Source organism: Anser cygnoides, chromosome 2, assembly GCF_040182565.1.
Source record: "Anser cygnoides isolate HZ-2024a breed goose chromosome 2, Taihu_goose_T2T_genome, whole genome shotgun sequence".
In the NCBI taxonomy this organism is placed as follows: Eukaryota; Metazoa; Chordata; class Aves; order Anseriformes; family Anatidae; genus Anser; species Anser cygnoides.
The window spans coordinates 152,284,940-152,306,154 of NC_089874.1; the positions used below are offsets into that span (position 1 = coordinate 152,284,940).

Here is a 21,215-nt window from a genome sequence, read left to right on the forward strand (position 1 = left end):
TTTGGTAAAATTCCCTTAAAAAAAACATCTTCCAATATGAGTTTATGGGCGTAGATATACGGTTTAGAACATCCTACTGACCAGTTTGGGATGTATGTATGTCTGTTCTTGTGTGTCATCTCTGCAAATTTTACTGTAATTGAAAGAGTTATTTTCCTCTCTCCTTCTGTAATCTAGAACATCAAGCAATAACAACAAATCTGTGGGAGTTTTATCTGATTTATGCTAATTTGCTATTGACATGTTTGAGGTATCACTTGCATCATCCCAGACTTACGTATTTATTATTAAAAATATTAGCTGCTTATGAAAAGGAAATATTTTAAATAATTATTCATTTGTGCCGTGACAAAAAGAGGGCCCACTTGAAACCAGGACCCTGCTCTGGTAGACTGCTTACAGTGTCACTGCAAATGAAGTCCCAACGTGAAGTGCTTAAGATGAGCTTGCAGCAAGAGGAGAGTTTGAATCCATGAAGGTTAATATATCCCACCTACCACGAACGGGTCTCAGCTTAACTTATTTCAGCCGCTAAATGTGAGGCATCTAAATCACCTCCAAAGCCGGTAAGACAGAGAAGTAAACCTAGACTATGACTTATCCCACATAATTTCGAGACCTGAGATGTTCAAGGGAAAGTCAAGCACTGGCACCTGAGCTTGAGCTAACATTTTCAGACTTGCATGCTTCAACACAGTCTCCTAAATTCCTGTGTCAGTACCTAAGTAAACGCATGCAGAAGTGATGAGTGGAGGGGTAACTCCTCAGCAAAGTCAAAAGGTGCTGCACGAGGTGAACACTCTTCCAGAAGAGGCCACTTACGTGCCTGACTTGGAATGCTTAGATTAAAAGTAAAGCCACAAGCTGCACATTTTAAAACTTTACCCAGCTTCTTCGGCATCTAAATATTATTGATTAAAAAATAAAAAATAAAAATCATCCTTTGTAATGAAGCACCCGTGCTCGATCTTGCTAGCACCGCTGCATTCTAACTTCATGGGCCGACACAATGCTTGGGTACACTGAGGGTATGTGCCAAGTGTGAGGTGAAACAAAGTACAGCACACTTAAATGTGTGCTTCCAGATGTTTTCAGCAGGAAAGGTTGGAGCTGCAGTATGTCAAAATTTGCAAATACATGAATTTAAGGAAATTCGGAATCTCAAGTTCTTTGCTGGCATTACTCATAGGAAGAAAAGCAGTATGGTATTTACACAAACCAGCCCATGCAGAAACTTGTTCCTACCAGTGTTTGGAATATTATTTGGTCTTTCTGTCTAAATGGGATTTCACCCATTGCTTTGTATTTCAAAAGCTTCCTTTTTTAAAAAAATAAAACTTTTTAGAAAAAAAGTTGTATTTTCTTCAAAATACTAAGTGAATAACCTGTATATATGAGCAATCTAAAAGTAATAGAAAACTGGTAACTGATGCAAGTCTTTTTCTGCTGTCTATACTACTGCAGTTTCAGTATTTATAGGTAACTTTTGCCCGCTTTTTCCTTCTGATTTGCAAATATTTGCTTCTGTTAGGGGGTCAGTATCAGATAAAGGCACGTTAATATTCTTGGAGATGAAAGCCGTACAATTATTATTCCCATCTGGTACTTGAGCCCCTCTTCCCCCTGCATCTGTACCGTGCTGATTGAGTGAGGCCTTGCTAACAGAAAGAGGAATACCCTTGATGCTTGCCTGCGTAAGTATTTGCAGGAGCATCTGGGTCAGAAACTTTCCTGAGTGCTTGAAAAACTCTTGGTATGGGATGGAGAGAAGGGCAAGCTCTCCTAAGGAAGAAGAAAAACAAACAAGGGAAGAAAGCTGGCATAGCGAGAGGTGCTGTGGTGGAGTGGTGGCTGCAACCCCCATGCCAAGAGTCCCTCAACCGGAGACGTGCTTGCTCCGTCTAGACTAGGTGTGAGAGACTCTGATTGCTCCAAGGGTGATGTCTTCTGTTATCATCCGGAAGGTGATGGCATTGTACAGGCATGCAGGACTGACCGTAAGTTAGGAAACACTGGTCCTTAACAGATGTGGAGGACTGAATACCAGGGATGCAGAGATGGGCTGATAGCGTGCGATAGCAGCTGCAGCAAAGGGAACCAAGGCTGAGACTTTGTAGAAGGCAAAATCCTAAAATGACTCTAAACCCTCGGTGTTTGCTTGTGTTTCTCACTGCCTCATAGGCAGGCAAAGCCAAGGCAGGCCACTGAACGATTTCATCCTCTCTGAACCCTGTGTTCTTGCCTTGCAAACTGGCTTGTGCAGCAAGAGAAAAAAAAAAATGTCCCATTCAGCTTGGGACACCTTGAGAAATACGCCCCGGGGCACTGCTGCAAAAACACTGCCGAGTTCCCCCAAAGGAACGGAAACGTAGGGCAGGTGTTAACTTCGTATTCCCAGATAACACTTAAAGATAAACAAATGCACTCAGCTGAAAGCCTAGATTCACAATAACAGGACGAAGTTAGGAAAAGGTAAAACAACGTGTAGGCATTTATTAAGGTTACACTTGGCAACACGGAACTCTCCTTAGCTCTTCCGGTGTCTCGTTATTTGACTCCGACTAATTAGTTTCTGCATGAAACCCCAGGCTGGCGTGCCCGTGGGTGCGCAGAGTTACACCTTGCCTTCTTGTTCTGGCAAAGGTAGGGACCTGCAGCATCTCTGGCTCAAGGTGGATTTCCTCCTGCCTGTCTGCCCTTCATTCCCTGGCCCCAAGCCATCAGGTGTACTCTGGGAGACTACGGTATTTCGTTTTGGTAACCTCTTTAAGGTTACTCCAATAACGTTTCTGTTGTCTATCTCAAATAGCACATTCCTAGCTTTTGTTTTTCACTAATTACAGTCTTGTTAAAATACAGTGGCATCACTTTACAAATGATGTATTATGATAAATAGTACAAATTCCTTTTAGAGGAGTATACTGTGTATCCAGGCTGTATAGCAAACCCATTTATGACATTCAAACACAACTGATCTTGAGGGCAGGACTGCCAAATCTGCAAAAGCTTCACCTCGTCTTTTATTAGATTTTGGGTACTCATCTGCAGGCTACGGGTTTTTGGTGAACTTGAAAAGGGAAAACCAAAGACTTTACAAGTATGTTTAGGCCAGCTTGCTTTCCTTTCCAGCTCTCCTTACTAACATTGGCCATAAATAGCAACCAAAAAGAAAAACAAAATGAATAATCTGTCTGCAATTAAAAAATCTACATTTTCTACCAGAGATTGCAGCACGATATTTTTTGCAGTATAGGGAGTGGATACAGAAATATGTTGTGGCATATTAGATACCGCTGTGAGATAATGCTTGGCATATGCTGGAGTTTATTTGCTTATTTTAAGTATTGGCTATCTATATTAAATATTAAATGAAAATTGTCTTGTTTCCTATTATAGTTCGCCTTCAATCAGATAATAATGATAATGATGCCATTGAACAAATCGATGAAGATATAGCTGTGACTCAGAGTCAGGTGAACTTCATTTGTCCCATTACACAGGTATGCTATCACTGCTACTATAACAGATTGTGAAATAGCTATTTCGTATTCTTCCTTGGCTTGTTTATTACAAATCTGTAATACTTGTGAAAAATCAGGCAGTAAAAATTACAAGCATTATCAGAAAGGAGCAACACTGCTTGGAAAAAAACACCTCATAAGTAGCAATGCAGTTTACCATGTGGGACCTGACCCCGTAATCTCAGTGTAATGCAATGTATGAGTGGTAAACAGACTTCCTGCTGTTTTGCATACATTTCATAAGAAGCACTTTCATGGGCATTATCAGTTCCTTTAAATAAAACCTTATTGATTACAGGTGGAAATGAAGAAGCCGGTTCGAAACAAGGTCTGTGGGCATTCCTATGAACAAGATGCCATTCTAAAAATTATCCAGACTCGAAAGCAGCAAAAGAAAAACGTCCGGTAAGCTAACAAGAATGTGTGGAAAAGCTATTTGCTTTGCTGTGTAAGTGGAATTTTACTCCACTTGTTCTAGGAAATGTATTTGGATTGGCAAGGCTGCAGGAAGTAATACTTCAGTGTCTGCCCAAGTCACAGTCTCCTCATTAGTACTGTACGCATGAAGGATCTTTTTTTTTTTTAATGAAAACAATGTGCAAGGAAATATTCAGGAAGTGTGTGGGGAAGTTACAGCTACTCACGGTACCTGCACAACAGAATAAAAGAGATTTTATATAGCTGTGAACAACAAAGAGAAGCTTCATAAAATTCAGTTGCTCATTTTATTTCCACTGCTTATTTAGCAAGCCTTAGGGTTAATGAAAAAATAAACCTCTCCGCTGTGCACTCTCTTTTGCAGCTATATTCCAATACAATTAGAAATAAGAAATATTAAAAGTCAACCTCCCAGGTAGTATAGAGTTTAAGAATGATCAGATGGGATTGTGTACTTCTCACTGCAGTGCAATGAGATAATTCTGACTTTATAGCACCAAAGCAGCTTGCACTTGCACTTTCCATGCAGGACATATTTCGCTGAATGCAAACATGTAAAAGTTGAATTATTAAACCTGAAATTCTCCCTGGTAAGTTTCAAATTTAGAATTGTTTTGAATTTCCAAAGCTAACCCCCAACACCTAAATCTAAAAGAGAGGAAAAGGGACTCAAACACTTTTTAGAGCAAGTGTAGTGGACGTACTATGTCATCATGAGCTGTCGTTATTAATTTCACATTTGGTTTTGCACCAAAAATGCTAGAGCTTGATGCTTGGGGGTCGATGACCTCATGGAAACTTACAAGTTGTGAACTTTTTAATAAATATGCAGTTTGCTCAGGAAGGACTGTAGAGACTGATTTTAGAGAGTGATTTTTAGACCTGATTTCTCCAAAGATAACGCTACAGTCAGCTTACTTCCTCCATCGGTAGCTCTGGCATTTCTGTTACTCTGCACACGCCGCCACATGGGTACAAAGGTAGAGCAGGACTTCTTATTCCATGCGTCTTCCTGGCTACAGGAAAGTGCTACTACTAAATCAGGCACCCATGGGGATGGCTCTCTGAAGAAGGGGAGCTGGGAAATAGCTCCCAAGTTGGAGGGGACAAAGTGAGAGTTCTGGAGGATGGGGTCAGGCTAGGAAGCAGGTGCTCAACAGCCCCAAAGCACTACACAAAATACCTTCTGGAATATGGAACTGAATTTAGGACGTCCATATCTAGACATTTCTCTGTGTTGTTAAATCCATCAGGAAAAAGTCTACTCTACTACCATGAAAATATAGAGTAAAAACCATCAAAGCTGTAAAATGCCCAGCTTTAAAGTTACCTTATACCCAAACTGAAGTGATTTGTGCGGTCTGAATCCTGGCAGTTCTTAATCTTGGGTTCTGAGCTTGCAACCTTCCCTTTGTTACAGTAGTTACTCCAACGTGCTAGAAAAGCCAGAGCCCAGCAATAACCAAGCTTCACTGTAACTAAATTAAGAAAGATTGCCTGCTTTTCCCTGCCCACTGTCTCACTGACCTGCTGTAATTTTAACGTTTCTGGAGAAAATGCAGTCAGTCTTTACAAAACCATAGCCTGCTGTGGTGGGAAGCCAGGCTAGTGCATGCAAGGAGTTCCTCATTCGAGCACACCACTCTGGTCGTGTTGCTGCTTTCTGGTGTGTTTGGCAGTCCCCTGGCTGAGCGGCAGCTCTCCAGCTGGCACAGGCACAGCCACCAGCTTTTGTGCTGGCAGACGTGCCATATTCTTCAGGCAGTTCTGATGGATCTGGTTTGCTCACAATTTTCCACTGCGTGGAAGGACACACTAACACTTGGTGTTTACAGAAAACCTTGGAAGCTTTTCTTAGGACTTGTTATTCATTAATCTGTGAAGTTATTGCTCTAATAAGGTGATAAATGGGAAAACTGAGGCACAGAGCAATTAAGTGACTTACTCATGACAAACGCAGTAAGCTGTGGGCACGTCTGGAATAAAAGCTGTGAGTACTGAATGTAAATAAGTTCAGCACCCGAGATAAAGATTATTCCTAATAGGGGAAAAAAGTCAGAAAAAGCATGATTTCTGTCCACTGGAACCATCTGTGTATGTTTGGGCCACTGCCAAAGGAAAATGACCTCTGGTCCCTGAATATTTTTCAACAGTAGTATCTTCCTCTGACTGTCTCAAGTAGTTGTAAGCCATTTTGTATTTGATCTTCATTTAGAGGCTGTTAATTTGACCCCATCTCTCCTTTCTGTGCTTTCTCAGTTCATAAAAGGACTGGCAAATTTTCACACCGACTAGATGTTTCACTGATTCATCAGTCAGCCCCTGCAAGTCTCCTTCTCTTTTATCTATTTCCCTAGAAATTAATTTCCCTATTTATCTATCAGAGAAGATTATACTGCTCCACTGCAGGTTAACAGGGTAAGAGGTAGTTACCTGCAGCTTAGAGAGGACTTCAAAGAGAGAAAGGAGCATAGCAAGATTTCTGTGCAATGTTAGTATCGTTACTAATGCAGGCAGCTTGTCTACAGGGAGCAAGAGAGCGATCCGCAGGTGAGAGGCTCCACCTCTCCCCGTGTTCCTTCCTTCAGCTGTTGATTCCCACCGATTTAGATAAACGGATTTATTTTTCCCAACAGAGAACTGGTGAAGCGGAAGAGAGGTAACGAGTTGCTGATAGAGAGAGTGAATCCCAGATAAATACAATAAAACAGCAGATGTTGTTTAAAAGCCTATATCTGACTAATACAATTCTTCTCATTTACCGGAGTCTCTCTTTTCTTTTTAACAGCTGCCCTAAAATTGGCTGTAGCCATGATGATGTAAAAGAATCAGATCTAGTGCCAGATGAAGCACTTAAAAGAGCGATTGACAGTCAGAATAAACAAAGCTGGTCAACGCTGTAGAAGTCAGCTGGATATGTTGCTGCCACAAAGAAAATTTGTTATTAGAGATCTTGTGAGATAAGCTGCTGATTGTAAGCAGGTTGTGTAACTGATTGTTATTTAAAGGGTTTCATTTATAGGCAAAGTTGAAGGTCTCAGCTGTAGCTGGAAGTGCTTTTTTAAACTACCAAATACGAGGGATTCCAGTGTAGCTTGTTTTTTTCTCCCCTTCCTGAAATTCAGAAATCTTATATTTGATAAATAAAATGTGTTTTTCATTATTTAACCTTCCTTGTCAGCGTGTTAATTTTTTCTTTTTGGTGTATTAGAGATGCAAATTCTGCCAGCATTTACTAGTGATCGCTTTGCTCAATGTTTCAGATAGTTCTGTTACTGTCTGTAAATGCTGGGAATACTCAGAGTTGGGCACTCTGACCACAGTTTACCCAAGATATATACCCCGCTTGGGAGTGCTTCCCTGTTTTGATACAAACCTCAAGAAACTTTAGAAGAGCTTAATTTGCAGGAAGTGCTACACGTCTGTACCTTGTGTATGGACACACATTTACCACTCACCTTTGGGGATCTTGGCCTCATTCTTATAATTATTGAACACTCTGCACTAACTTACCCTTTTCTTTTGAGATGCAGGAGCTTTTATTTCAGATTTTGTGTGTGTGTGGGATTCCCAGGGAGCTTTGCTGTAATACTGTATGTTAGGAGACTACAATTATTTACAGATGTGTTCCAGTAACTAATTTGTAGACAATACGAATATATTGTAACCATATGACTTGAATTTAAAAGCAGATAATCAAATATTATATCCATGCATTTAGGTACAAATTCAGGAAAAGATTTAAGCTTTGTGACAGTATTTACTACCTAAATTGATCTGCAGACTAGCAGATGAGGCACTAGGTATATGCATCAGAAACAGCCATAGGTAAAAAGAGCTGCCTTGGTTGGTGGTCAGGTGGCACTTACAGAATCACAGAATGGGTTGGGTTGGAAGGGACCTTAAAGCCCGTCTGGTTCCAACCCCCTGCCAGGGGCAGGGACACCTCCCACCAGCCCAGGTTGCCCAAAGCCCCATCCAGCCTGGCCTTGAGCACCTCCAGGGATGGGGCACCCACAGCTTCTCTGGGCAGCCTGTGCCAGGGCCTCACCACCCTCTGAGTAAAGAATTTTTTCCTTATATCTAATCTAAACCTACCCTCTTTTAGTTTAAAGCCATTCCCCCTCGTCCAATTAAAATATCTTGGCATATGTGAAACTGAAAATACAGGGTTCTTTGAGCTTTGGGTTCCTTGGTGGGTTAGATGTTGTTTTCCTAGGTCATTTTTGTGAACTTACAACCTGACATTCAATATAAAATGTAACCACGTTACCAAAATGCTAAGCTTTTCATTCTGGGTTGCTGTTTGCTAACAGCTTTCCTTTATTAGACCGTTATTAACCCCAATTGCACTTCGAGTGCAAACCACTTCAAGATGAAATTATTATTTTGTAATTGAAGAATATTAATCTGCAAGCTGATTTCATAGCTAAAAAAGGGAACTGGGCCATTATTATTTGCACTGAGCTTTTGTGTTCAAAACACTTCATGGGAATTAGCTGGATAATTTTCATAATGTGGTTTAACCCCAAAGGTTTATCTTTTCAAAACTCAGTAGCGATCAGGAGTACTTCTGTCTGGAAGCCCAGCTGAAATATTTGAAAGAGGCTTGGGGGGGCTGAGCAGTGTGTACTTGTTTGTCTGCTTATGTCTGAAAGTCAGGTCCCTTTTAAGACATCTCGGGTCTCAGACTAATAGCTTTTCAGAAGGTGGGTTGCTGATTTTCAGGAAAGTGATACAATTAAATACCACAAGGGAGGATGTTAACTACAGTATTAGAATAAAAAAAGTAAAAAAAAACAAACCAAAACAAAACAAAAGTGGTGGTTGTGGTGGTGGTGGTGGTGGAGGGACGTCCTAAGCTGTTGGTAGCTTTTTCTCAGAAACAGAAACCTGTGTGAAACCTACGGTGGTTCGACAGTTTGCAGTTTCTGATAGAGGTGCAGTAATGTTGTCCTCATGGGTCTAATTCAATCCTTACTGGTATTCAGGCTCCTAAGTTTTCAGATGCAAAGATGTGTCTACAATTTCCATGGCCTTAGTATCGCACCTCAAATTTAGTTCATGTGGGTGTTGGGATGCTTGAATATGCCTTCAAATAATACATAACATTATAAATGCTAAATTATACCCAGATTAATTTGTACCTACAAGGTGGTGGCATGGTGATGGCAAAATACGTGACCTTCCTTCCTTTCCTCCTTTGCTAGCCTGAGCTGGGCAGCATTAGTGAATCAGAGAGCCTATAAATTCTGAAATCCTTCCCAGTCTTCAGCTGGGAGGAATGGACTGATTTTTGGGAGCGCTTCTCTGCTTAGCTTTACTAACAGTGGCATATGAGGTTGTGAGGTGTATGTAATTATATAGAGGAAGGTTTCTTTAATCATCATATACCTCTTTTTCAAGTATGGCCACAGCCATATTATTCAGAAAAAGACAAATATTTGATGCACTTATGCCAGGATTGCTGACTGGAGTACTTAAAAGGGTCCCGTCAAAATCAGTGATGTACAGCACAGATTCAACCGCTAGAGAAAACTTGTTGTATTTACTGCAATCAGTGAAGCCCTGGTCCCCAAAATATTTGTCCTTTCTGAATTTAAACTGGGTCCAAGGAATCCTAGTACAATGAATGAATGTATTTTTCTCTGAACCCAGAATTTGAGCCATCCTGTTGCTTTTTCATGGCTGATTCTCTCTTACCGTTGATATTTGCAAGTAATTTTCCTTCTGGAATTGAAGTGATCCAGGCTTGGTCATCACCGTGAGTTGCAGCTGGTATTTACTAGGCGGAAGGACAGAATTGCCTTGGCAAATAAAGAAGGCTTCTGTGCCTATCAACTGACCTGGTGGAAGCTATAAAACACTACTGCTTCATCGGGGTGGCTGGAGTCAGTGGCAGCTCTGTGCTCTTTCATTTGCGAAGTCTGGGCTTCATTACACAGCAGTGACCTCTCTGTTCCCACATGTCCCATGCCCCACATAGACTCTGCTCTGATTGGAAGTAGCTTGCAAGAGTTAAAGAATAAAAATAAGTTTCTGGGATGAATAAGCTGATCTGTATGATTCACAGAAGTGGAAACAACAGCAGTTAAAGCTTCAAATCTTAATCTGTTTTGGCTGTAAGATATCATATGTAAACAGGCATATGTTAACAGTTCACAGGGTAATTTGTGTCTCATTGTTTGACGTCAGGAATTTTGCAACAATATTTAAGGAAAGAAACTCAGAGGTGAAGCTTTTTTTTTTTTTTTTTTTTCCTGTTGCATAAGGGGTCCTTTACAAATACAGCAAACCTAGATATAGTTGGGGTCCTGATGTTAGATGTAGTAAGGGTCTGTCACTGACCTTCTCTGTCGGCCGGAGAAGTTCCATATAGCATTTTGGCTGATTAAAGAAATGCCTAATCAAACATTAAAACAACTGAAAGGCATGGGAGATCTATATGCGAAAGCTTTCAGTGGTACCCTGGGGCACGAGCCATTAGCACAGCTCTCTCGCTGGAACAGATTCTCCATTTTAAAACCAGAGACTCCCTCTGAAGCCTTCAAATCAGTGGAGCCATGACGTGTGAAGAGAAGAACTAATCAGGCAGGCATCTCATGGAAGATTTAGCACACTTGTGCTAAAAGGAGCACACATTCCTCTGAATCAAGGATATATTCATCATTGCTGCTCCTGAGCTGTGATCTTATTCATTCTAGAAGAATCAAAAAGACTAAGGCTAAGTCAGTGCTCCCTTGAGAAATACCCGGAGCAAGAGCAGGGGCTGGAGGAAGTGATACCGATGACTCAACAGCCAAGGCCAACACACTGCCTTATTTTAGACAATGTCCTCTTGGATATACTCATGTTTCCTCATGAGTGGCTGATGACAAAGGTCTTACCTACCTGTGGTCACAAGTACCTCATGACATTTTTTCTCAAGAATAGCTCGAGTGCTGTGGCCAAAGCGAGCGCAGGATTCACTGTGGGACTCGATTAACTTCCACTGCAGTTTCAAGTGAATGTTAAACTTCGCCTGCCCTAAAAATCCCCCTGTGTGGACCCTGAGGTACTGTGTGGTCTGTCAGCCGAGCATTTCACTGAGGGGTGGTGCTCTGTTATGCAGTGGGTAAGATGCTCCTAGGAAACATGCTTCCTGGAGTGGAAGCTGTTAGAATATCCTAAGGACAGCTCCTCTGCTCTCGTGCTGGTGCCAAAGCTTTAAAGTGATGGCTTCTCAGTACAAGTGCAGATTCTTCTGCAAAGCTACCAGTCGGCAAAGATTTTTTCATTTTTAACATATAGGGTTCTGACTGCAAACAGGGATTCCAAATCTTCCATAAATAATGGTTTTATTTTCTGGTCCTAAAGCACTTTCAGTGAACGCACATTATTTCAGACACATGGCACGGTCACAGCAGTGCCCAGAGGAGGATCCTGTGTCTAGGTGCCAGCGGATTCTAGGCTGCAAGCCAGTAACTGTAAGAGGGAGGAACATCACATTGATTGTTACGCAGGTAAAATCCTGGGATGCGTGTAAATCATGCGATGGGTACCCATGGATGTGCTTAGCCTTCTGCATGAGTAATCATCTCTTAACAGAACGGCGTCAACCTACCTACAACCCGTGTGATTTATTGTTTCAAAGTGCTGCCTAAAAACAGCAGCGGGGCTGGGGAGAGACTGTGCCTCACGCGGTTATTCGGATGTTAGTCCCGACCCGCCGACAGAGCTTGAAAGCACGCACATGAATTGAATTGCATGGGAAGCTTACCAAAGGAAGTGTTTGCTTGTAAACTCAGTATGAATAGGATCTTCTCTGACCGCAAGGGAAATGGAGAGACGCTCATTCACTGTCCGCTTGTGCAATCAACTTCTGAAGTAAAAACAAGATTTGAGGTTTAAAACCTGAGCCTTCACACATCTCACAAGCAACAGAAGAAGCCTTCATGCTCCTCGGTCCACACAGGAACGAAGTCAGGAGGTGCTGCTCATGAGACTCCCTGGATTTGATAACAACAGGGTTATCAAAAGGGAATTATTCGGCTTTCCTAGCAACAGCAGCCCTCAGAAGAGTTTCTGGGAGGGCTCGAGGGGAGACATCTGAACGCCATTACATTTCAGTTCTTTTGATGTCACTACATGCCTGTCATGTGTTTTATATCTTAGCATTGAATCTGCCACTGAATTTCACAATGTGTAAGGCTGGTTGTAGGGTTACCACAGATGTGATTCCTGCTATAAAGCGGGGCTTTTAAGTTCTTTATCACCTGGCCACACGACTTCTCTTCGAGCCTTTTCTGCACGGGAAGAGTATACAGCAACTCCGTAGCAGATCACGGGCTCTCTGCTGGTTTTACATTACTGGCTTAAAGGCTAGCTGTAGTTTAAATATCATTACATGGCTTGAGATGACTTGTAAAATAAGGATAGTTATTTTACATCATTTGCCTGATAGTTTAATATTCACTGAGACATTTGTGTGTCATGCGTCCGTCATCCGATAACTAAAATAATGACTTTTTAATTTCTTCCCATAGCAAGCGCCCAGTTTATTTATAAGTGGCCTAATCTAATAGAGATTTACGCTGTGTATCCCAGGAGACACATTATCAAAGTAACCAGACCTGTCCCAAGCACTTGGGAAGTGGGGAGATGGTTACACAATTCTCATTGCCGCCGGCTGCTCCAGTTACAGAGATAAAGGGTCAGAGAAGTGGAGCAGTGGAGATAACTCTGCGAGCATCTCAGGAGAAGCAGCTGAGCAGGTGAGCGTAGGCACGGGCTGAGGGCGAGACAGGTAGATGCTTGAATGCCACAGAAGAAAAATTTCCTTAAAATAACATGCAAGGAGAAGGGATGCCCGAGGTTCCCGTTGGCTGGGAACTCCTTAGACTTCCTCGGGACTTGGGAAGTGCCTGTTGCGCACTGTTGTCCTTTGCCAAGGACAAGGACTTGTGTTCCCAAGGGCCACCCCTGCCCCACCTTACTGCTCTTGGAGCATCCAGGGCCGGGTGTTTGGTTCCCTGTATTTGCTGGGTAGAGCTGAGTTTCTCTCTTTGTGTATGCTAAGCAGGTAGCTCAAGGAAAATCTTTTTTTTTTGGGGGGGGTGGGAGGAGGGGATGAGATGATGAAAGCTTGAGTAGGGAGAAGAAGGCAGACCCCAATGGCTTGTGATTTCAGGGCACTAATGTGGGTGATACACCTGGATGCCCAAAAACCCGTGAAGTGACCTCCAGTGTGTCTGAACACGAGTCTGCTATGGCAGGTGCAGTAGCCCACGTCGTGCAAAAACCTTCTAATGCTGAAATGCTGCAGCAGTTCTGCTCTCCACAAAACTCTCCTTTGAATTGCTGCTTCTTTCTGCACCGGTCTGTAAAAAAACAGGCTCGCATGCAAGCAGTGGCAGAGACGGCTGAGGAGGACAAGTTTCGGCCCTCTGAGAAGCACCAGTGCTGTGCGGCCAGCCACCCTTGGCATCTCTTTTTTTGTTGGTGGTTTGGTTTGGTTTTATTTTTGGATATGTATATATTTTTTTATTTTGTGGATCAGCCAAAATTAGAAAAGACAGAAACCCCAAACCTGGAATCACTTCTCTTTCCGCTCAGCGGCATGTTGGAAAGAACTTGGTGAGGGTGAGGAGGAGGCTGGATGCGGACCTTTCCCTATGATCCATACCCAAACCTGACTGAGAATATGGTACGGAGCACTCTTAATTTGGTTAATTGTTAACTCTGCATCGCTACTATACGTTCAGTCATGATATTAATGGTATGGGCACCCAACAGCATGTCAGTTTTAAAGAAGCAGTGAAGGTTTCCTGCTGGGAAGAGCTGCCCCCATCATGCAGAGACCTTCTGCCGGCCAGATTTAACCTGGGTTCACCTCAGCCACATTTTGGCAGCAGAGCCAAAACTCTTCTGTCTGTGTAGCAGCCGGGGGGCACCGACCAGATGCTGCTGCACACTGACAGCACCCATGAGTACCTTTCTGTAGGCCTGTCGCTATTTTGGCCAAGCGCCTACACCATGCCCCTGTCCCCGAAATCCCTGACACGCTCTCCTCACCACACCTCACGCTCTCTCGGACGTAGCAAGCGGTGCATTAATGCAGAAGCCGCTGACCCAGTTCAGCCAGCAGCGCTATCCCCGTCATCAGCCTTCCAGGAGGGGAAACGTAAACCAAAAAAAGTCCGACGGGCCTGCGTGCGTGCTTCACCTATAAGAGGAACGAAATAAACCAGCACGTTCTGCGTTGCGGTGAATCGCTCCAAAACAATCTGCAAACATTCGCCGAATTGTCTTTCTGTTACAAAAAAAAAAAAAAAGAAAGGAAAGGAAAATGCAGCCCCTGGGATATCCCTTTATGGCATATGCATTTTATGTTTAAATGCATTAATGGGACTGCTATGCCGTGAGTCATCCAGCACCAGAGTTTCATGTGTTTCTTAAAATACACTACAAGTAGCTGAGGGCAGGCGGGGCTCCGCCGTGCAGTTATCCGCCAGGAATCCCAGCGGGTACCTGCGCTCGTGGCATCACCGCCACAGTGGCGGGGACCCCATCCTGCTCCCTGCCTGCAGCTAAAGCAGGGGGACCAGAGCAGGATGGGTGCTGGGCCTGCAGGAACAAAACCGGGGCTCCCTCAGCTATTAGGGAGCCTCAGCACCGGATTGCAGAACATTTGCATATATGTAAACAGCAAAGCTGGGAGAGTTTCCTTCTGGAGCACTCTTGTCAAAACTACAGCTGTCTGTGCTTTTTTTTTTTTTTTTTCCGGGGATGATTTGTTGTCTTTCTTTTTTATTTTTTGCTCCCATTTCCTGGCAGTCCCGGCTGAACACCTCTTGTACGTGGCTTTAAACCCACACTCCTGAGCCGGCCGGTGGCTGTTGGGGTTGATCCTGCTCCACACCGGCCGCTTCAGCTGCTCGTGGGGATGCTGTGCCGTTTGGGGATGCTGTGCCGTTTGGGGATGCTGTGCCTTTTGGGGATGCTGTGCCTTTTGGGGATGCTGTGCCTTTTGGGGACGGCACATGGCTTCGAAACGAGGGGTAGAGTTATTTCTGGTGGTGAAGCCCACGCTCCCGAAGGAATGCTGGTGAGCCCGCACCAGCGCTGTGGGGCAGGCTCTGGGATGAGCAAAGGTTAAAGAGCGGCTGGTGAGGCAACCGCGGGGCTGAGGTTGTGGTGAAAGCACACAGGAGGGGCTCGTGGCGATGGAGCGGGGCTCGCTTTCTCTCCACGGTCAGCCTGGCTTGGGTTTTTTTCGGTTTCACCCCTCACAGAAAGCCTCGGCGGTGCTGCCTCGAAGCCCCACGGAGCCCCCCGAGCTTTCTGACACCAAACCCTCGCTGCCACTTCCGGGGGGGGCTTCGCAGAGGCTCCCCTCTCCCTCGGCTGCCCCTTCCCTCGTCTCCAGCGCCTCGGGCTCTCGGGGAAAGGGTTCCGGGGACGCGGGGACCCCCCGGCAGCCCCGCGCCCCCCCCGGCGGGGCGCTGCGGGCCGCGGGGCGGAGCGGGGCGCGGCGAGGCGGGGCCGAGCCTTCCTCCCCTCCCACTTCCCCGTGCGTCAGGGCCGGGGTAGGAGGGGGGAAAAGCGATTTTTTTTTTTTTTTTTTTTTTTTTTTTTTAAACCCTCCAACTACTTTAACGCCGACTCGGCGGCAGATGGTGGACACGGCGCGGGGCTGCGGCGGGGACAGCAGGGGGATGCGCCAGCCGCGCTGCTTCCTCCACCTCCTCCTCCTTTAGCCCCACAGCCACCCCGAAACACCCCCCCCCCCCCCCCCCGGCTCCTCTCCCCTCCCGGCTCCCTTCCTCGGCTCCCCCCATGAGCCGCCCGGCTCCTCCGCCGCCTCGCCGGGCCGCCGCGCTCCTCCTGCCGGCCGCCCGCTGCCGCAGCGCCCCGGCCAAGCGCCTGCCGCCGCTCCCGGACGGCCCCGCCGAGGAGGCTCCGGCCTCCAAGTGGCCTCGCCTGGCCGAGTGCCCCGCGGGCCCCCCGGATTGCCTCAGCGCCCCTTCTTCGCCCTGCGCCCCGTCCTCGCCCGCCGGAGGGGCGGCGGGGCCCAGCCTCATCGCCTCCTACCTGCTGCTGCCGCTGGCCGAGCGGGAGCAGGTGTCGAGGGCGCTGAGCGTCAGCTCCGGCAGGGAGCTTCGCTGTAAGGTGAGTTGGGGGGGGGGGGGGGGCTATGGGGGGGGGGGCGAGGAGTCGGGGTGTCCCTTCCCCGGGGGCTTCTTTTGGGGTAAAAGTCAGGGGAAACCTCGCCACGGAGCCGCCCGGCGAGGAGCGCCCTTCACAGGGGCTCGCTGAGGCGGTGGGGCGAGGCGAGGGGTTGGGGTACCCCAGGGGGGTCATCGTGAGGTGTTAGGGGGGGGTTAGGTTTAGGTTTGGCGTTTGCGGGTTGCTTTTTTTTTTGCTTTCCCCTCGCCGATGCGAATAAAGGGGCTCGGAGCCCGCTGCGAGCGGCGCTCCCGCGGAGCCCTGGCTGTCCTCCAGCTCCCTCGTCATTGTTTGGGAAGAGTTGCTATGAGCGAGGCCGCTTCCAACGCCCTTGAAAACGAACTTTCTTCTTAATTTCCTCTTCACAGGTGTTCCCCCTCAAACACTACCAGGACAAGATCCGGCCTTACATCCAGCTGCCGTCGCACCGGAACATCACCGGCGTGGTGGAAGTGATCCTCGGGGACACCAAGGCCTATGTCTTCTTCGAAAAGGACTTTGGGGACATGCACTCCTATGTGAGGAGCTGCAAGAGGCTGAGGGAAGAGGAGGCTGCCCGGCTCTTCAAGCAGATCGTCTCGGCTGTAGCTCACTGCCACCAGTCGGCCATCGTCCTCGGTGACCTCAAGCTCAGGAAATTTGTCTTCTCCAATGAAGAAAGGTAAGCGGTTGTCAGCGGCCAGCCTCTGGGTGAGCGGGCAGGGAGGAAAGCCTCATGTGGAAAGGCAAAAAGCATCCCAGGGAGCGTGAATGGTGGTGTAAGCCGGGCATCACCTGCGTGATGCGGGCTGCGTCACGTGCGTGGAGCAGGTCACGGATCCAACTGGTGCGTGCCTGCTTGTAGCTGGGTCTCGACTGACGAAATGGAGGAAACTCGCCGTGAGGCTCCTCTCATTCAGCACAAGTTCGGTGACACCCGCTGGGGGACAAAGGGGCGATAGTCTGGGCACTCAGTGCCAGATGTCGTGTGTGCGACTCTGCCGGGGTCGAATGAATCAAGGGCTGGGGCAGGGAGAGGAAGGAGGGGATGGGGAAAGCCCCGATGCGGAGCAGGAGAGGGGTCTCCTCTCCAAAATCTCTGCTGGTCAGGTGATCTGCTGCCTCTTCCGAGGCTGTTGTGCTCCCTCCACGACCGGTGGTGGTGGTGCTTTCCCCACACCGTGGATGCAGGCATGCAAAGGAGGGAGGGCGGGACACGGTTAAATATCCTGCGAGGAAGAAAAACGCTTTGGTAAAACTTAGCCTAAAGCCTCGGTTTATAGCGAGGAGGTTCCAATTTCCCCCCTTCCACAGGCATGCTTTTGGAATTAGTTTCTAAATTTAGGTCAGGGAAGATCATTCAGCGTTTTCCCTGGGGTGTTTGCTGCTCTTGTAGTCCATCACTGCACATGGCAGAGCCAGAAATACTGTGTTAATCGGCAAAACTGACTCTGACCAGCTGCTTGTCCCGTGGAAAGCTTAAAAAATAAGTAGAAGCTGTCATGGAGTTGTGCTTAATCTGATGAAACTGGAGATGATTTATTGAAACAGAAGAAAACGTGTTTTTTTTTTTTTAAACTGCTAACGCTTCTTCAGGATATCGGTTGTGAATGTGATAAGAAAACTAAGCAGAACTGCCCCCCTTAAAACACAGCCAACCATATGTTGACATGCAAAGAAAGTAATTCCTTTGAAGGAAACTATTGCAGCTTTTCCCGCCCATAATAAGATGAAACATTTGTTGAAATGTTACATTGCACACAGCCTTGCTCATTTGGAAATACGCGTTGCACAGGCTGGTGTCATGTGCATCACATTTGGCAAGAAGAGGGTTAAGCAATGGCAAGGCAGGCGCTCGGGCTCACCAGCACAGGTGCAGTTTCAGTGCTCCCGCGGCCAATCCCGGGCCCACGGTTCGCATTGAGTCATATTTTCCGTTTACAGAACCGATGGGTATTTTGCATTGCAGCAGGAGGTCACGCTGAGGACAGGCTGCAGTTAGCACATCCACGCAGCGGCGCGGCCGGCGGAGCCCTGCCGCAGCACGTGAACGGAGGCGCTGCTGATGAAAAGCTCCCAGTTAACCCAGACGGGGGGGGGGGGGGGGGGGGGGGGGGGGCGAGGCGGATATGGTATCACCTGGAAAGGGAAAAAAAATAAAAATAATACAAACGAAAAAATCAGGCGAGCTGGTGAGCACTGTGAGTGCAGGAGAGCTGGATTTTGCGTTTTAAAACTCATGCAGATGTGCTGGTTGTGGTTCATCCCATGCGAGGAGTCTTGCTGGTGTCCCTCGAGAGCCTGTCACCTTGCTAAAATCCCCAGTCGCTAAGCAGGCATCGCCGAGCACATACCTGCTGCATGTCTCTGCGCTCGGATCTGGGGTAAACAACTTCTCCGCAGCAAATTAGAAAGTTGTTTCCACTCCTTTCCTCTGTGCTAATGTGCGAAAGGGAGCGGTGGCTGCCGTGGTGGAGGGCTTTGCTGCCTTCAGCTCTGCCTGTGTTTCGCTACCCGAAATCTCTAACCCGTGGCTCCCTTCCCTCCCCTCCGCAGGACTCAGCTGAGGCTGGAGAGCCTGGAGGACACGCACATCATCAAAGGCGAAGACGACGCGCTCTCAGATAAACACGGCTGTCCCGCCTACGTCAGCCCCGAGATCCTCAACACGACGGGGACCTACTCGGGGAAGTCGGCCGACGTGTGGAGTTTGGGAGTGATGCTCTACACCCTGCTCGTGGGACGCTATCCCTTCCATGACTCGGACCCTAGTACTCTGTTTTCCAAAATCCGCCGTGGACAGTTCTGTATTCCTGACCACGTCTCCCCCAAAGCCCGATGCCTCATCCGCAGCCTCCTGAGGCGGGAGCCCTCCGAAAGACTCACAGCTCCGGAGATCTTGCTTCATCCTTGGTTCGAGGCGGTCTTGGAGCCTGGATATACAGACCAGGAGACGGGAACTTCTGATCAAATTGTTCCAGAATACCATGGAGACAATGACGATATTAGTTCCTTCTTCTGCTAATCGGAAATCTCAAGAACCTCGCTGTTCTCACCTCTGGCATCTCCGTAGGGTTTCATTATTTTATTTTTTTTCCACGTTACAAACTCACAGCATCTTAAAGTGCCAGTATGATCAGAAAAGTGACCTTGTTTAAAATAAATGTCAGCCCGTCGATCTCCGCTCCCTGAGTGCATGCTCAGAGGCTCGCCTGCCCGCTCGCTCTGCTGGTGGGCTCGTCCCGCTGGCCCTGGAGGACCCGTGCAGCTTCACGAGAGCCTCCTGGCTCTTCTCCTGCCTCCCGTGCCCTCCACCGCTGTCACCGGCTGCGTTTTGGTTGCAGAGTCTTATTTCTGGCGATGTGAGAGACTCGAAGCCAGCCCTTGGCTTTCCCCTCCTGCCGCAGTGGCTCGGGGATGTGGACAGTGATGTGCAGGGGATGAGGGGGGCACAGGACATGTCTCTAACTGAGCAAATCTGACAAAAATTGTTTCTTTTGGGGAGAAAAAAAAAAAAAGGTGGAGGGGGGATTGACTTGGCATCTTGCAAAGTAGTTTTCTGACTGTAAGTGCACTTTAGTGAGGGAAGGTCTCCACCGGCCACGTCCAGCTACCTGCTTGTTGCCCCAGCTGGTTGTTTTTCCGCAGGGACGAAGCTGTTAGGTCCTCCTGTCAGGCAAATCACTGCTGCGATCACTACCGTGACCCTTTCTGACGCAGAACATAGCCCATCTCCCAGCTGGGTCCCCTCTGATGCCATTTGCTGAACACAAAATCATTTTAAATAGCCTTCAGCCTCAAGTTACCGTGGCGTGTCCTGTATGACTTCGTGCCCTCAGCGAAGCTGGTCAAGTGGCAGGTCTCGTTAGCTCCCAGTGCCAAAAGGTATCCGTTTACCAAAACGTAACACTATCGGGTGGGGCACCTTCCCTTGGACAGCGATAAGGGGTATCTTGTACAGTGTATGTAAACACGTTCGTGTCTTCCTACGGGCTCGATTCTTAGGAACAGCACATCCCCTCTCCTTCCCCCCTTGCCCCCAGAAAGTTAGTCTTAAGAATAAAATCTCCGTACACGCTTAAGTTGATTATTCAGGTATGTTGGTGGCCTCTGGCTACATACTTCAACCCCCCCCCCCTTAAATTTTTTGTTTTGTTTTGCATGATTATTCATAGTCTTTCCAATGTGCGTGGATAACGAATAGACCTAAATCATTAGCTTCCTGGGTTTGGGGGTAAGTAAAGCTTAGTCCTGCATAAAACTTCTGCCGTGTTCCCCATCTTGTGCCCGGCGGCTTAGATGAAGAGATGGCCGTCTGCGGTAGGCGAGAAGGAGGCGTCTGTGGTGGCCCCGAGGTGGGTGACGGACCCCACGGACGCGGCACAGAGCGTGGATTTGTCCCGGGGGTGACCGGCGGCCAGCCGCCGTCCCACCGCGCGCTGCGAGAATACCATGTATACCTCATGGACTGTGTACTTTGTACATACCTTACTGTGTGGGGGTTTGTTTTGTTTTGTTTTTTTAAATTGTACCTTGTTTGTCCTAATAAGAGGTGTCAAAGAGCAATTTAATGTGAATTATTGTTGGCAATACTAACTTGACAGAATCATGAGCATTAAGAGCAGGGCGCTACAGCTCTCCGTTGCACTAAACTTCTCATGATTGCTTGACTTTTGTATCTGTGATACAGTTTAACCCTTCTGTGGAAAAGAACAGTACATTTGTATATATTGGTAGAAAAAATCTGCCAGAAAAGCTAAAAACACTATGTCCAACTTGTAAATATGTGTATATATATGTGGAAACCTGGATGACAAAGTCTGACTTGTAGAAAGTTTTAATAAACTTGGTTTCATAACGCTTGCTCCCATTCCTCGTGGTGTCTTGGGGTGAGTTCAGGGTGTCTCGGGGCTTCAGTGTTTGAGGTGTTTTGGCCTCAAAACACGTCAGCCCCTCGCTGTTGCCTGCACGTGCTCCATCACCCCTGAGCTCCCCGGTTGAATCCCCATGAAGGTGAGAGGGGACGGGGAACTCTGTCCCCAGACTCTGGGGCTGGGGGGGAGTGGAAAG

At 47.0% G+C, this 21,215-nt stretch overlaps 2 protein-coding genes across 5 annotated transcripts in view; both read left to right on the forward strand.

Moving 5' to 3' along the window:
* Nucleotides 1-7,127, forward strand: part of NSMCE2 (NSE2 (MMS21) homolog, SMC5-SMC6 complex SUMO ligase) — a 129,909-nt gene extending 122,782 nt beyond the window's left edge. For all 4 annotated transcript variants that reach the window (XM_066990737.1, XM_013185015.3, XM_066990738.1 and 1 more), the window contains 3 exons: nt 3,397-3,500; nt 3,820-3,926; nt 6,748-7,127. In XM_066990737.1, coding sequence (XP_066846838.1) covers nt 3,397-3,500; nt 3,820-3,926; nt 6,748-6,862 — 326 coding nt within the window. In that variant the 3' untranslated portion in view covers nt 6,863-7,127. The remainder of the gene's footprint in view (nt 1-3,396; nt 3,501-3,819; nt 3,927-6,747) is intronic.
* Nucleotides 7,128-15,569: 8,442 nt separating this feature from the next.
* TRIB1 (tribbles pseudokinase 1) lies at nt 15,570-21,005 on the forward strand. The gene is made up of 3 exons (XM_066990736.1): nt 15,570-16,109; nt 16,535-16,827; nt 18,702-21,005. Exons 1-3 carry the CDS (start codon nt 15,777-15,779, stop codon nt 19,168-19,170), a joined length of 1,095 nt encoding a protein of 364 aa, XP_066846837.1. The 5' UTR covers nt 15,570-15,776; the 3' UTR covers nt 19,171-21,005.
* The last annotated feature ends 210 nt before the right edge of the window (nt 21,006-21,215 follow it).